The sequence below is a fragment of the Eufriesea mexicana genome, unplaced genomic scaffold (assembly GCF_001483705.2).
Source record: "Eufriesea mexicana isolate 0111107269 unplaced genomic scaffold, ASM148370v2 scaffold474474821, whole genome shotgun sequence".
Taxonomy (NCBI): Eukaryota; Metazoa; Arthropoda; class Insecta; order Hymenoptera; family Apidae; genus Eufriesea; species Eufriesea mexicana.
Window position 1 is genome coordinate 534,843 of NW_016907964.1, and position 16,705 is coordinate 551,547.

At 35.2% G+C, this 16,705-nt stretch overlaps 3 protein-coding genes across 8 annotated transcripts in view; 1 reads left to right on the forward strand and 2 right to left on the reverse strand.

The window, feature by feature from the left end:
* Window positions 1–855, reverse strand: part of UBL3 (ubiquitin like 3) — a 92,181-nt gene extending 91,326 nt beyond the window's left edge. For both annotated transcript variants that reach the window (XR_001890275.1, XM_017901701.1), the window contains exon 1: window positions 440–855. Coding sequence is in view for 1 of the 2 variants with exons in the window: in XM_017901701.1 (XP_017757190.1) it covers window positions 440–469 (30 nt within the window). In the remaining variant the exon portion in view is untranslated. The remainder of the gene's footprint in view (window positions 1–439) is intronic.
* Window positions 856–1,231: 376 nt separating this feature from the next.
* Window positions 1,232–3,613, forward strand: LOC108548508 (tetratricopeptide repeat protein 5). Its single transcript, XM_017901483.1, has 8 exons — window positions 1,232–1,459; window positions 1,671–2,021; window positions 2,109–2,351; window positions 2,427–2,480; window positions 2,559–2,744; window positions 2,886–3,058; window positions 3,141–3,285; window positions 3,354–3,613. The coding sequence occupies exons 1-8, from the start codon at window positions 1,376–1,378 to the stop codon at window positions 3,471–3,473; spliced, it is 1,356 nt and encodes a 451-aa protein (XP_017756972.1). The 5' UTR covers window positions 1,232–1,375; the 3' UTR covers window positions 3,474–3,613.
* Window positions 3,614–4,782: 1,169 nt separating this feature from the next.
* The window catches only part of tsl (membrane-attack complex domain containing protein torso-like), a 36,586-nt gene continuing 24,663 nt past the window's right edge, over window positions 4,783–16,705 (reverse strand). For 4 of the 5 annotated variants that reach the window (XM_017901769.1, XM_017901778.1, XM_017901754.1 and 1 more), the window contains exons 2-3: window positions 7,827–8,490; window positions 4,783–5,441 (exon numbers count right to left, since the gene is read on the reverse strand). In XM_017901769.1, the coding sequence (XP_017757258.1) occupies window positions 5,046–5,441; window positions 7,827–8,462 (1,032 nt within the window). In that variant the 5' untranslated portion in view covers window positions 8,463–8,490 and the 3' untranslated portion in view covers window positions 4,783–5,045. Of the gene's footprint in view, window positions 5,442–7,826; window positions 8,491–9,957; window positions 10,035–16,705 lie in introns of those variants that run through there. The other variant, XM_017901762.1, reaches the window with a different exon arrangement.

Below are 16,705 nucleotides of genomic sequence, written 5' to 3' on the forward strand. Positions count from 1 at the left end.
CAGGGTGTTAAAAGGTGCTGGAGTACGCTTTACCGCACGAGATTTAGTTTGACGTTGAACATTTCGTTGGAATATTTCTGTCAGATGCTTAACGAAATACTGACGTACGAGTAACATGATTCATAGGAAACGGGTAGATACCGTAATGAAAAAGAAAAAAAAAGATATCATTATCGCTGGTACGAGGGTGCACATCCGTTGTTTAATCGGAAAAAGTGGCAGTCGATAGGCGCGAGAAAGCATCTCATTGATCCGACTACAATTTTACGTATTGACGATCCGATAACCCTGACTTAGTGAATAAAAGTACGGCTAAGTAAAACGGTACTATACGATCGCTATCGAACGGCAGCCGGGGATTGCGTGGATACGAAGGATAAAGGAGAAAGAGGAGGCGGAAGGGTGCGGTAGACATATTAGAGCAAGTGACAAGACTCACCTTGTCTGAGGGTATGTTGCGCGAACTCATCGTAGATGCTGGCGAGGGTGTCGCAAGGAATCCAGAGGCCGTCCGTAATTTGACCCAAAGCCGACTTTTCGAATGGCACAGGTATTTAACAAACGGTGACAGCAGTGAAAAGCCAGTGTGCGACGCACTTACTCGATGAAAACACACTCACGCACAGCTCACTATTCCGGGACCATTTCGGCCCGAGCCTTCGCTGCCCGATCACACACTCCGACACCTGTCGTTACTTGTACATGTCGGGAGCAAAGTATTTAGGTAACATCTTGCAGATAATACACGGAATACGCTCTGTAGTTTGCACCGCACGCACCCACCGTCCCAGTCTCAGAGCCAAACACATAAAATGGCGATCCTGAGACGATGCAACCTTCTGGGGAAGCTTTGGTCACAGAGTACACGATTGTACTAGTTGCCTCGTTCGATGTTCACGACAGGTGGCAGTGGGAGGCATACTAGTGGCGCTATTCTTGGTCAATACTGGTACTATATTAGATACCGCATTTATAATAATCATGCGAACGAAGCTTATCGTAAACATGTGAAAAATCATAAATTGAAAACCATTTTTGAATTACTTTTATTATGATTATCATTGTAAAATTGTAAAATCGAAGCTTTAGCACTTTCAATTTTTTCATATAAAGTAAATTACTTGATAATGTTCACGCTTAACGTTATTGCGGGTAGTACCTTATACTAGTGTTTCATTAATATACTACATAACCTACTCGAATAATCTGTTAGCATTACAATTTGACAGTTTCCGAATGGTAGATTATACCGTTTTGTGTACGCGTTAATTCGCATGTATATAATTGTAAATTATGTATAAAAGTAGAAACCCCATGTGTATCTGACGCACAATGAAATTTCTGTGATAAGCTGTTTATGAAAGTATTTTAAAAAATGTCCGCAATTATAGATGATAAAGTGGTTGCAGGAGCAAAATCTGCAAACGTTGTTAAAGAAGATCCCATTGTAGCGTTGACGGTATATACACCGTTTTAATAACAAAATTTAAATAATTAATCAATTCGCTTATATTTTTTCAATGATACGTAGAACATAACCTTTTTCCTTCATTTCCTTACAATTTAGTAAACGAATTTAAATGCTTATAGAAATATATAATTTCATAGTTAAATTTCTTTTAATCTTTATTTTATTCTTATGTGAAACTTATTTTATCTACTTATTTTAGGAGAAAGTAAATGCATTATATTTTTTTCGAGATCACTATTTTGAAAATCATTCTATTGATGAAGCTATTAAAAAGAATGGTGATGTAGAAAAAGAAATGAAAGATACTTTAAATAAATTTGACGAATGTAAAGGATATGAAATTGATGGATCACGTGCAAAATATTATTATCTAAGGGGAAAAGCTTTAAATGTTACAGAACGTTTTATACCTCAAGCTGAAGAGTTATTAACAAAAGCAGTGAAATTAGAACCTAACTTAGTAGAGGCATGGAATGAATTAGGGGAATGTTACTGGAAAAATGATGATATTCAACAAGCAAAAAATTGTTTTGTTGGAGCTTTGCGTCATGTAAAATTTTTCTTTCATATTATGTCTATCATTCTGTTATTGTTATATAATTGTTTGTTAATTAAAATGTGATAATAAATATTTTAGGGTAGGAATAAAATATCTTTAAGAAATTTATCAATGGTATTCAGACAAGAACCAGTCCTTAATGCTGAACAACGAATACAAAATATACAGAAAGGTGTAGAATATGCTAAGGAAGCAGTTAGTCTTGATACAACAGATGGCATTTCTTGGGCAATTTTGGGAAATGCTTATTTGTCTTCCTTTTTTACAGTAGCACAAAATCCTGCAACTTTACGACTTTGCATGTCAGCTTATGCACAAGCAGTAAGTTATTTTGGATTGTGACAATTTTAAACATTCATTATGGACTAGCAATAAAATTACTGGAATTTTTTTTAGGAAAAAGATATTGTAGCAGGAAGTAATCCTGATTTATTTCACAATAAGGCAGTGGTAAGCATTTTATTATTTTCAATACAACATTAATGAAGTTGAGTTCTTGTCATTTATGTAAATAAATTATAACAATAGGCCTTAAAGTATCAAGAGGAATATAGTTTAGCATTAAAGTCTTTTGCAAGAGCAATACTATTAGATCCAGTATGGGAAACACCACGTAACAAAAGGGATGAATTGTTACAATATTTAAAAGATGTACAAAATTCAGTAAACAGTAATGGAAGAGTAAAGACGAAGAGATTGTACCAAATGATAAGGGTATCTAAATTTTTGTAAACAATACATTTTTTTCTATAATAGACATATGATTTCAAGATGACTTTTGTTTTATAAGATTTTATAAATGTAATACATGATATTGGTACCTATACATATTTATAGGTTTCTGATTAAATGTAGGCATTGGATGTTAAGCATTTGGGACCATACAAAGGTGGCTCTTTCACGTCTGGTCAGAAGACTGTAAAATTAGATTTAGTATTATTGAAAGAATTAGCCCTCGGAGTAAATCCAGAGAAAGTTATATTTGGAAAAGTAGTGTGTTGGATACAAGACACTGATTGTGTACCTTTGTAAGTGTATTTTTCATCTTCAAAAAATTGTAACAAATGACGAATAGCATTTATTATCATAATTAACAAATATCTTTTCCAGCGCTTTTTGTCTCGTTGACGAAGAAAAAACGTGTATTGCTGTAACAGTATATAATCTTGCTAAAGGACGTGGAATTACTGTAGGAGATTCTGTTGCTATACCTGAACCATTTGTGATTCATCAAAAATTTTCTTATCAGAATAACGTTAGTATTATTGTACTGGTATATGCTTGTTTTAAAATGAACGATTATATAAGTATATGCTTTTCCAGGATTTTGACTTCAAATCTATACGCGTCGAAACTCCAGTTATATTGGTTGTTAATGGAAGAAAATTAGGTAGAGAGCAACAAGCATCTGCGAAATTGCACACCTTTAAAAAAACCGATTGAGCTTAATGCACAAATAATTGTTCACGAATTTATAATGAAACGTAGCTAATAACGTATTCAAATCAATATCACCGTCAATAGGCAATGTGATATTTGAATTTTGAATCTAAGTATTATTATATATTAATAGAATTGAATAATCTTACCACAGTCAATATTTCTGGAGATAGGTCAATCCACTTACAATTGTTGCGTGTTTTCTTAGAAAAATGTCGTGCAAATTAGAAATGACGAAATTTAAATAATTTTTAAACCAGTTGTTCTTTTATATGAGAGTTCGCATAATAAGAGTTGTTACATTTTGTTCGTGATATGTTAACTCGTAAAGAAGCTTGAAGAATTCGAACTCATCGATTGGTATGAAATTTCGTATATATATAATAAAACATAGTACGTTGAAATGGCTGTATTTTGTAAAATATTGTAAACGCATTTCTAAGTGCTATGTATAAGCAATAAGAACTTTTATACGTATGTACAAAATTCGATAAAAATTAGTAAGTACGCATTCTTCAAGATTCTTCTGTTAGTTTGAAAGTCAGTTACAGGATAATTTATATATAATATAATCGAATTTCATATAAAAATACTGATTTTTCTAATACACCTATGTGTATTTTTTAATCTTCAAATGATTATTCTTTAAAAAACATTTGAACTTTCTCGCATTTTTATTGAACTTGTTTCACACTTTTATTACGTTTATTGTTATAATTCTACGTTTTTGAGGAAAGTCAAACAATAATCGAACATAAAGGCTATAATAACATTTAACATTTAAGATCAAACAAATTGACTTTTCCTATAAATTTTACTTATTAGTCGTTCCATCGTGCCAATAAAATAATTTTTGTTCGTTCAAATGAAGCATACAAATTAACTGTTCTTTTATACTCAAATACTCACATCGATTAATTTTAATTCGATTTAAAAAAAGACGTCCATAAGTTCATAAGCATAAAACATATTATAAAATAAACAATGCATATTTTCAAAAGTATCGGTTTACTAAATTTCGATTATATCCGAAAAGAAAATCAGCGCGAGAAAGAAGAAAAAACCACGAGTTCTGATTCTGCACTTGTCGCTACATTCTTGAAGAGCTTAAACGAAAATGCAATAGAAATTATTAAACCAATATCAAAAATGGAAACGGCAAACGCAGAAACGGTACATCGCGTATTTTCCAGTCACTTTTGCGAAAATTGCTTGTGATATGCATATATATTTAAAACGTTTGTATAAAAATGTTTTCTATCGTCGATTATAATAATAAATACTTATTTAATAACAATATAGTAGTTGGGCGTTTCTCTATTAAATTCTAGCGTCCGTTTGACGGAGAAACAATAGTGAACTTCCAGCGGACCGTGACTAACGACTTTTCGAACACTATAATTGTCCTAGAACGACGGAAGATCGTTCTGTCGAAGTCATCGGTCATCATCTTTGTTCTGAATACATACGTACTCGTATACCGTAGTCTTCCACGTTCAGATTCGGCCGGTACGTAACATTACTTAAGTAAAACGGAGGTGTACCAATGTTCTCCTTTTTAGGACTCTTTCTACTTCACATATTTACCTCCCATAGCTTAAAGTAATTGTCGATCACCTCGAGGAACCACTCGCGACGTCGAGGGTCTTTAAAAATTGGCGCGATCGTTTTTAGCTGCAGCTGCAGCAGCGCCTCGTTCCCCAACAGTCCGTCTAGTTGCTTTAGCAACATTGCGTCTCCGTGCAATTTCAACAGACTGGCGTACGAGAAAATATAGTATTGGTTTCGAAGTCGTTCTACCGCCCATGATTCGACAGTGCGGTTTCCGCTAGCCGCCTGTATAGAGCCCATGTGCTCTGCATACCATGGCGAGAAGTAATTGCTCAATTCAGTATTCGATAAATCTGCGACGCCACGGGTCTTCAACCGCTCTTTGATACGAAGGTACGCCTGTTGCGTATACACAAACACCTGAAAGCAATACAGATATTTTTAGTATTTTGACCAATTATGTGAATTTAGCAAAAGATATCAGAAAACGATTGGTACCACTGATGGATTTGTATATGTACATTTAAAAGAAAGACAACATTCGTATGATTTAGAGTGAGGAAAGAAGACATCAGTTGGTATATTCAATACGCGATATTATTTCAAATAAGAAATTGACAGTTTGACTACAATGTCATCCATATTGGGTAACCTGTAAGTATATTGTAGAACACCATTGTTTACATATGAATTAATGCGTTACTTAAGAAGAATATGAAATATAGCAAAATAAAAGCTTCTCGTTCCTATCATTAATTTTTTTATATGACCTTGTATTATTATATATGCTCGCGTATTTTATACACGCGATACGACCTTCTACAAAAATAAATTGGAAGTTCAGTAAGTGATCATAAATGGGAATGATGTTGAACGCTTTAGAGGACACATAAAGCTCAACTTTGCTTTTTTCAAACGGGATTATATCCTTTTTCAATTTGTTAATCAATACAACCGTGCATAAAACAATTAAATAAATTATTCCAAAATGCGAGACATTTCAATTGTCATTTTAAAAGACACTTTACATTGTTTTTTTTTTTTATATTCAGGTTAATAAAATGAATAAATGCACAATTGAATGGCACCCCAGGTGTAGTGCATATGCACGCAATGAATTTTCGAAATCGATTTTTTCGGAAAGTGAACATCAAATGAAAAAATTTTACTTCACACTTTTCATTTATTTTTGAACATGGAATTACCCACTACTCACTTGCGCCATCTCTTAAAATACATTGTGGGTAAACTCTGCGAAGTCCACGTTCGTTATTAACTAAGTAGTCAAGGTAATAATAGTCATTTATTTTCTTGTATTTTTTCTTTTCTTGTTTCTAACGACTTCAACTGGGTGGTCATTAAATTAACGAGTGTATGCTTCAGTGTCATTATTCTGGCGTTGAGGTTTATACGCTGCTACAAGAGAGACAGGAGGATACATTGGCTCATACGTGTAATTTTGACTGTATGGGAAGATCAATTAATATTGAAAGAGGATTTCTTTGGCAGCATCTTGCAACGTGAGTGTTACCGGTTTGGCGATACTAGATAGAGATTCAAATTGATTCTCGGAAGCAAAACTTGAAGCAATAAATTTTATAAACCTATAAATCGTTGCTTTTGCACGAGTATCAAAGGAGAGATACCAAGATTGATATTATACGCAACAGGATCTGCGTGGATTTGTCTAGTAGAATAGAAGGATTAATCGTTGATCAAAGATTCAGTTATTGAAAGTCTGGGATCTTTTATCACGTTATTATAAATTTTATGATTTTTCTATATTAGATTCCTAAGAGATTTCTAAATAGGATTTTTTATATCGTTGCTATTTATTGTTATAGATTTTATTGAAGAGAAGTGCTATAATCCTTTTCTATTCGAATACGCCAGTAGCAAGTATTTATTTGTATTTTTAAAGGGTAAGCATTTCAATTTAAATCCTATAACGATTTTAAATTGCATTAAGCCTTATTTCGTGGATGTCAATTTAGTTAGCCTTATGCTAGATATGACAGCTGTGAAATAAATTATGCTTCTGTGACGCCATTCATGGATGTTTCCATTGTGCTGCAGTAGGGATAACACGTAATTTGAAAAGGTATATTTTTATAGAAGGTATTCATGAACGGGACAACAGGAGGAAATAATAGCACGTGTTTGCATTTAGATCAATGATAGACTAAAATTATTTAATATAATTAAATATATCAAACATGAAATTTTTATATGAAATAATATACATATATGTATATTGTAGATGTTAATCATTATTTTGAGTATAAATCAAAATGAAGAAAAGTATAAGACGAATACAGTCATAATTAAAAAATTTCTTCTCAAAAGAGGGAAGTTATAGTATTCCTGCATAAAAATACTTAAAAATTCCCAGATCAACGAAGCTAAGATAAAAACACTTTTATATCATTTAACTTTCACATATCAAAGATCTAAACCACACTTCCAACGTTCTAACATCCGGCATTTGAGGTTTTTACGAACCAGTATCATAACGATTATCAAAACTGTGCGGTCTCCGAATATAAGTCACGTCCTTCGGAAAGAAACGTCTGATAAGATTGATAATTACTACTGAAACATAATTTTCTAAAGAATAAATTTACGTATCCAGAGGATCTGACATTACCAATGATCTCCACACCGAAGCTACAAAAGTAATTTCACGATTTTCTTTTGCAGAAATATACCGCATCGAAGAGAGACACTGAAAATCATGAGATACACTATCATCTTGTCGTATACTGGGTTACTATACACAAGTACGTATGATACTTCAACCCTCACCTGGTACAAAGAGTTTCCAGTGACGTAAGCCGCGATATAGTGCGAGCCAAAGTGCTTGATGAACCGCACTACACTGGCTGTATCACCGACTGTGACATTCTCCGTTTCCCGGAGAACAGCCTCGTCTAGGATCATCGAATCTGCGGTACTAGCCAGCTTCTGGTTGTCCCGGAACCTGGCGACGCGCACCAGCACGTAACAGTGTTCACCCGTGATGAATGATGAGTTGATGCCCAAGTGACGAGCTATGGCCGCCTTGGACCAGCTAGCGGTGAACGCTCGCCATGGCCTCTCCAACCGTTCAAACGTGAAGTCCCGGAAGTAGGCCTGCAACAGCTGGCGCACGTTGTCGCAGAACTCCATATGAAAGTCTCCGTCGAACACAGCGGTCTGCTGCCGTTGCTTGCTTGTCACTGGCACGGGATTCCTGAAAACGTCTAACGTAGGTTCACGGAAGATCCAGGTGTCGGTGTCATTTCTGGGAACTACTCTCATGCTAATGCTAAGGTAGCCGTAGCGGCTGAAGATGTTCACGGCGCCGCCGAGACGCGGCCTCTGCGATCCGTTGCTGAGTTTTGCACCGAACAGCAACACGATCATCCACGCCAGGAGCAAGAATCGCGTGCGCGACCACATCTCTCGCGGCTGCCTGCGGCGGAACCACCTGGAACAGGGGACGAGATTGCTTTTAGACCGAGGTACCGAGGATGAGAATAGAATGAAGGAAGGATGTTTGATGAGCGGGATTTTTGTTTCGAGTGAAATGGAAAAAAGTCTGAAGGGTTTCCGGTTTTGCGAATGGGAACTTGTTTGGTGAGATTGGCAAGAATTAGTGAGATTTATCTGCGACGTCTCTCTGTATTTCTTGAGACTTTGAGGTACGTTTGTTGAAAAATTCTGTACTCTCGGACAGTGTAGTAGTTATTGAATTACTTGGACGGATTCTATTTAAGAATTATAAAATGATCTTTATATTTATGTGTTTTTGACAAAAGAAAAGACTGATTATTAGAAAAGAAGTGATAATTTTATATTAACTTGTAATGTTTTTCAGGTCAAAATTTATTAAATTCAAGCCAATTGCTGGCAATATTTAAAGTTGAGATTCGGATTTGGGAAAGACAAAAGAATGAACAAACTATGATTCTAGTTTTAAAGATTCAATGATTCAGTTGAAAATAAATATTCTGAAGATGAATAAGTGCTTTTCATAAAAGAAGTATGCGATGAAAAATACAGCATTAAACGCTTGAATAATTATATAAAGTTTATCCTTGATGCTCGATCGCTGCTTGAAATGCACGTAATTATTATCGTAAATATTTTGCATATGTAATAATTAATACCAACGAAAGGGGAAAAGAAGTTTCTTGTTTGAAAGTTATCGGTATCTTTAAAAATAGCTATTCTACTAATTTAAAACCTAGTTGCAAGAGGATTGTAACGAAGTGTTTAACAGGTACCGCACTGCTAACTTCTTTGTAGATTCTTGGCGTTCCTACGAGTCAGTTTTTAAATGATGCTTTTTACTATGCAGACTCTTGCTCAAAGTTCTGACATTGTGGGAGTCGTTAAAATATGTTTTACTGAAATACGAAAGTTGCCTTCCAACGCGTTTAATTCTTCACTACTGCCGTCCTTGAAATGCTTTTTATAAATATGATTTCTATATTCGTTATTCACTTTCGATATTTCTTCCATTCGACACTCATTTCCATCCCATTATACTATTACTTATGTTAAGAACAAGCATTTAAATTCGAAGAAACACCGAAAAGTAATTTCTCTTCATTTTACATAGGTTTATAAAACTCCTTGTAGAATACAATAAACCACGTGAAGTATTAAAATAATAAAAATAACAAAAAATTATTTCAGGAATAAGATTATGATATTAAAAATGAAGATTAGAGGAGAAAAATATTATTAGATGGCTAAGAGGAAGTCTTTTAAACAAGATAAATAATACCAAAAATGGAAAGAACCTGTTAGGTTTGAAGCCTTTTAAAAATGGCTGATAACTTCACGAACTTTATCATGTGTATCTTCAAATAATTCGACTTAAAGACTCCAAAATCAATTACATACACTAATTAAGCATTAAAAAAGTATCGTGATGAATAAAAATTACCAAAACATCTAACGGAATTAGATCAAATTTATGGTGATGACTCTTGAGATGTGACAAATGACACGAACTTCCCCACAACTGCTCACATTTTCACATCAATTAAGACACCATGAAAGCTATTAATATCACAATGTGGACGGCTTCAAGGTAAACGCGAGTCGACATTCAAATTTCCTACGACGCGAACTTCCATCTTCCGCAAAGTCGGTATGCGAACGGCTATGACAACGCGCGCCTTAGTCCGTGGCGTCTATTGGCGCCTCGGATCTGTGAATGCACGCGCGACGCGAGTCGCCGGTAGATCGCCGCGAGTTATCTCGTTTTGTAGGTCTAGGTGCAGATCGTCGAGGCATTTGCAGAAGCAGTACGTGGCCTTCATCCCCACCTGGTCGCCGGGCGAACACCTTGGTCTAATGCCCCGTCTACGCTGGTCAGTACGATTCAGAAATTCTCCGATTTATATATCAAAGTTGTCAGCAGAAGTAATATTATATCTACAGCGAAGATCGTGAAGAGAAATACATACATAGCATCATGCATACATATACTGCTATGGCGAATAACTTCGGAGCAGAACACGAGTAGTTACGAGGTTATCAGCTTGGTGTTTAATGAAAGTTCATGCTGGTTCATGTAGACACAAATGATAATTTTTGAATTTAAAAATGGTCCAGAGAACTATGGTATTTTATAGACTTTATTATCCCACGAATATAGGTCGTCATAGTATATTTAAATTATAATTAATACAATTGCAATTGATATCGTTATAATTAATGTAAATGTAATGTTAATGTAATTAACATAATTGCAATTTAGAGTAGAGGTATATGTAATTTTCGAATCGTTTTAATCGACGCCAATGTTCGTCAGTCGTAGATCGGATGTAAGTTGAACTTTGAAAGCGAAGTAATAGTGAAATTTGTCGGGAACGTGATATGATGTATCCGGACACGAAAAGGCTTTCAAATGTATCTACCTAACCTAGACGAACACCGTTCATTGTTCGTTGATGAGTTCACTGTAAGCTATTTCTGCATAGAAGTGTCCACGTTGACGGTGAACATGATACACGAATTGGTCGTGGCTGCTTGCGAACACCAATATGAACGCAGCATAACTTAGCCTGGTGTGTACAGCTCCCTAAGTCGAGCAAGTGTGTTTATGATACGTGCTGTTCGAGCGATCGTTGCAGATGCGCGCGAACATAAATGCTGGACGACGTTTACGAGTGTTCCTTTGGAATATCGGAGTTTTCATCTTTGTAATAATACAAATCCATATACTGGAAAAAATCATTGGTTCCGAGGTTGTATCGTACATAATTAAGAACTATTTCAATCTATTTAATTTTTCTCGCATTTGCTTTGCATTGTTTATAACCTCACTTTCTTACCTTTCAGAAGATAACACGGTGAAGATTCCTGTAATACCTTCAGTTGGAGATAAAACTAGTGGGACAGTGGACAACAGGTTCAGTAATCAAACGATAACAGGTATTATCTTCAAATGACACATCATAACCAATATTCGTAAATGTTAACATTGCATTTTTTTTTTTTTTTAGATTCGACGTGCAACCGAAATTCGTTATAAATGTCGAATAACGTTTGTAGACATTTTGCGTGACTGATGAAACCTCGTCTATCGAGATCCTTACATTTTTTCTTTCCTCAAGACTTCAGGAGGATCTGGAAGGGGCGGTTCCGAGCAGCGATTGCTCGTTCGAGCCTCTGTGATCGTTCGTCTCGGTTGGCCGCGTGCACGCGAGTCCGTGCATCTTGATAAATGTCCACGCGACACGATTGATCGTTATGCACGCCGGCTGCGATTTATGCGCCACTCTACGTTAACGGTATATTGCTCACGGAGTGCGTCTGACAATGAAAAGACTCGAGCCGCTTACTTCCGTGTTGATAACTGGACAAGAAGTAAGGCCAGCTGTTTGACACCGTTCTTTTTCTTATAAATTAACGCAGAGATATCAGGTATGTGCGATAATAATGCTAAACCACTATTGTTATTAAGTAGTAAAGACAGTTTCGCTCGTTATTAACAGCTTTCTGTCATTTTACGAGTAGAGCTTAAATTTTCTGTGACTAATAGTTTTCCTTTTAAGGTGGTGAAGCTAATGATTTGTATGTTTTATTGATCAAATTAGCCCTCTGCACTTGGCGATCTTTTCGTTACAGAAAAATAGTAATTCGAAGACTTTCTTGCCATAAAGTCGATGATATTTTTAAAATGATAAGTATAATTTTTTTCGATCCAATTAATATCTTATCATAAAAGAGAACAGTACTTGTAACACGTATCTCACAGGATAATTCAATAGCACTCATTAGAATCTCTAAGAACGTGTCTAAAGGTTAATTCATCGAACCTTCACACCTTCTTCTTTCTTATTCACTGACGACTGTAAAAAAGTATTTCAAGAACAAGGTTTCATAGTAATATCGTTAAAGGATTTTACTCGTGCATAAATCACATAATAGTCGAAGGTTGTATTATACTTGACCCTTGGACTTCTTCCAACCTGGCAATCGTCCTAGCGGCACAAATATTTTACCTCGATTCACATCTGGACGAATACTGGTTAGTAATTACTTGTTGGACGTTGTTCTGTCCTGAGTCGTGCGACAATTATGCGGTTACGCGTTTCCCCGGCTCGGCTTTACTAATCGTCATTACGTCCTGTGTTCGTATTCGGGATTCGAAATTGGAAATTAGTTTCAAAGTGATCATTTCAGATCAACGGGTTTTAATATTATAAATATTTAAAATATAATTAAATAAATAATAAATAGAACAATAAGTAATGAACTCTGAATTTTCAACTTTACATTAAAAATATTTTAATTACAAATATTTATTTTTAGTTTTTAATTTTTATAGATCTTCTATTAATGTATGGCACGAAATGGAATACCGTTTCGGCATGTCAATTAATACGGTAAACCGTGATTGTTTCTACAAGAGCGTGTCCACAACAACAATGGAACGGAAACATATAAAAACTACACAAGTTAAAAGCGTAATTCCTGAAATATAACATTTCTAGAAATCCATTATGCTGCAATATTGCACTCGTTTTGTGACAAAATACGGGAAACAAATTTCTTTGACACCCATGATACCGTTACACTGTTATTAGCATGGAATGTTATTTGCAAAATTATTTCTTTTGCCACCTATGTTTAACAATTTCAATAGAGATTCAGTGACGAAGATAAGAAATGAAATTCAATTAGTGTTCACTATTCGAAGATCAAATCTCTCTGGGGACACGTGAAGCAATTTATCTGACACCACGAATTCGTTCTCTTTAGAATGCCACTAATGTTGCTTAATTAGCGGTTTGATTAATAGATTGTAACTATTTCGCAAAAGAAATATCTAATTTCACATAATTTTTACCATACAATGCATCAGCATATACGATGTCGCTGCAAATGTGTTTATGTCAGATTACATAATTTTGCTGATTTTAATGAAATACGAGCAAGAATTGCAGCAACGTATTGTAGACACAAACAAGGTTAATAATATTAAAAATATATGAAATAAAAAAAAACGATCATAAGCATTATGTAATGCAAGTTAAGTAAGTACACCAGAAATTATACAACAGGCAAGATATATAATCTAGGCTACGTGAAATTGATATTTATTATTTCAGTACCGAAAGTCACTGCGAACTGTGCAGAGGCCACAGAATTCACTATATACATTTTGCGATCCCTGAGATCTAGGGCGACAAATTAAAAGTACTTAAAAATACCTCTACGTTTCTAAGTGACATAAAGAAGACAGCATTTGTTAGATACAAGTACAAGACCAATCACACGAAATTTCACATAAATCCATAAATGTCTCCTGTAGTGATATAGATCCTGTAGGATATAGACCCAGACATGCACTGAACCATGAAATTAAATAAACAAACTAGGATAGTGAGACCTAGTGGAGAGTTTGTAAGACCATAAACAAGTATCCTTAAGACAGTGGATAGTGGACCACAAGCACACTAGTATCAATGAGTCTATGTAAAAGTACGCTTGAATGTAGTGGCCTACGCACAATAAGGTTCTAGGTACCATATACAAATAGGCCTGATTTGAAAAGTATATCATTGATGCTACTAAATAATAGTACGGGTTTAGAATTAAGTTATAAAGTATATACAAATTGCTATAAATTGCAAAAAGAAAATGTATAAATTACACACTTTATTTACAAATACGTAAACCCGTACATAAAATTTCATTACCGATATAGTGTTGTACGTAACAACAACGTTGTGTTTGAAATACTTTCAATTTTGAGATATTTAGATCAGTCTCTCTTAGTTGTGTTTTTGGTACTACATTATTCAGATCTTATAGATTTCATGTCGCGAAACAAGTTTGATTGTTTGAATCACTGTTCTCGCACCTCAAAGCAAATATATGTACATATATATGTATAGACCAGTAACACCAAACAATGACAATTCGATATGTATCATGAGTTATTGTATTGAAATTCAATTTCAAGTACATCCCATAACAAAATGTTACAGCAGAATATATACACCCAGGCCTTACAAGATCTGGGTACTGTGTGGTCAGAGTGAAAGTGAAACTGAAGTCCTCCACGCCTCACATTAAGCTTGTGTATTTACTAATTTTTTATAGGAGTTATCAAATTTGTAATTACGATGGCGTATATAAGGACACAATTTTTATAAAACCTTTAAGCTGTTTTATTATCTCAATTTAAGAAAAATTCGATTAATAACACATTCGTATATTTTCATGGAACTGTATTAACAATAAGAACTCTGCTTTCCAAATCTCTTTCTTTTGATAAATATTACTGGAATAAATAATCCACTGAAAGGAAAGGAAATTTCAAACATTTTCTATCGAGTTAAAGTATCAAAAAATGATTCCTTAAAAAAAAAAGGGAAAAATGATAATGAAAAATAAGAAAAGGAAATTGGAGTCACTGTTATTCCAAAACGAGGCTACAGAAGTAGTCAAAAGATTGGCCAGCTATCGTATTCTACGCATCCTCCGCCGATAATACCCACTGCTGCATGATCTTACATAATAGGAAGCTATTTGTCGATTTATCTCGAAAGGAAGATTGTTCCACATACCTAGATTCACAGTTACTGCGTTACAAAGGAAAGTTGCCATACATATTCATAAGATTACACCAAAAGATTCACCGCGTAGAACTGTCGGCGCCTCAAGGTGACCTCATCCGTTGCCATTTTAGCGTTTAATAAAAGACACGAGGAAGGTAGAGTGCATAAGAGAAAAATACTTTCTAACGTTGAAACCCAGTATATCAATTCGTTAGTTTTCTACACGTTACAATGTAGAGAGCCATTTTTAATTTAACCAAAAACGAATGGATTTACAAGAAATAAGGAAGTCAATTTTAATACAATGCATTACCGTTGCATCTACGACGACACTAATTCCAATATGAAACTCTAATCTGAGATATTCTACAGAAACTATGTACTTCAAATTTATTGAAGAATAAACGTATTACTTGTACCAACTATACAAGAAGCTATACAGAAAGAGAAGTATCTACAAGCAAAAATATATAAAAAAATAATTATCAAAGACAATGTAGATATCAAAGAAAATGGAAAATACCTTTAGGCTCTCCTTACCAGTATCTACCCTAACAAAATATCTTACCAAAACCATCGATACACTCTAATTACCAGCGCTCTAATTACTCCCAAGAATATGCAACTAAAGAAACTTAATGCCAACTGAAGCATAAATAGAGCCTTCGACAATCATAATACTCGCTGAGACGGTACAATGGAATACATTCTGCAGCGCGCATCCGGCTAGCCATAGGCAGCAAAGCTTCCAAATTAGCAAAACGGAAGTGGAACAGGTTCCACTTTCGCCGTCCTCCGTTCAACGCAGGAAAGTGGCCTGGCGATTAGAAGTTCACGGGCGACTTAGACGGGTGAAGTTCGCACTGGTACGCATGCGCGCGCATCGTCCGTTTCTTAACCTAATTTACCGTTCTCCCCTTGAGACGTTTCAAGGATGACGACAGGGAAATTCGACGATTTGCCTTAAACGTTTCTCGTCTGGTACGTAATCGTGTCAATTCGAAGCTGTTAAAACTAGGAACTAATTCCAACTACAGTTGGCACGCGACAAATAGTTTCGTTCGAGCGTAACGTAGAAAGTCTCGTGAAATTCAACGATCGTAAACAGCATCGACACTTCTGCACATTCACTCGCGATGCTGCAGCCAGGTATACATACGTATACTGTTGCGTAATACGTGTTATGCATCGAGCGGGCTGAACCGTACGAGGGAGACGTAAAAGCGAGATAAACAGTGGTCGCTTCTGGCAAGGAAATTTCGTAACTTCGCGGGTGCACAAGGCGCATGCGTTGACGTATGGTGGAAGAATTTACGATTGATGATTCTTACGTATTATGAGATGATGGAAATTTTAATTTTAGGAGTGGAAAGATGGGACATGTTAACGTGGTACATTAACAGGATCGTAAAGGTTAAGTCTCCTCGGTAATAGGTATGATTATTATTTGAATTTTTCATCGTTGAAGGAATTTAAATGTGTCCTCATTTTCAGGACTTTGATGGAGTATAAAAGATCATAACCTGTGACTGCAGAGGGAATGAGTACCTTTAAGATAGAGTATATTTGTACTCTATCTTGAATCATTATAAAAATAGCAACTGCAATTTTGGT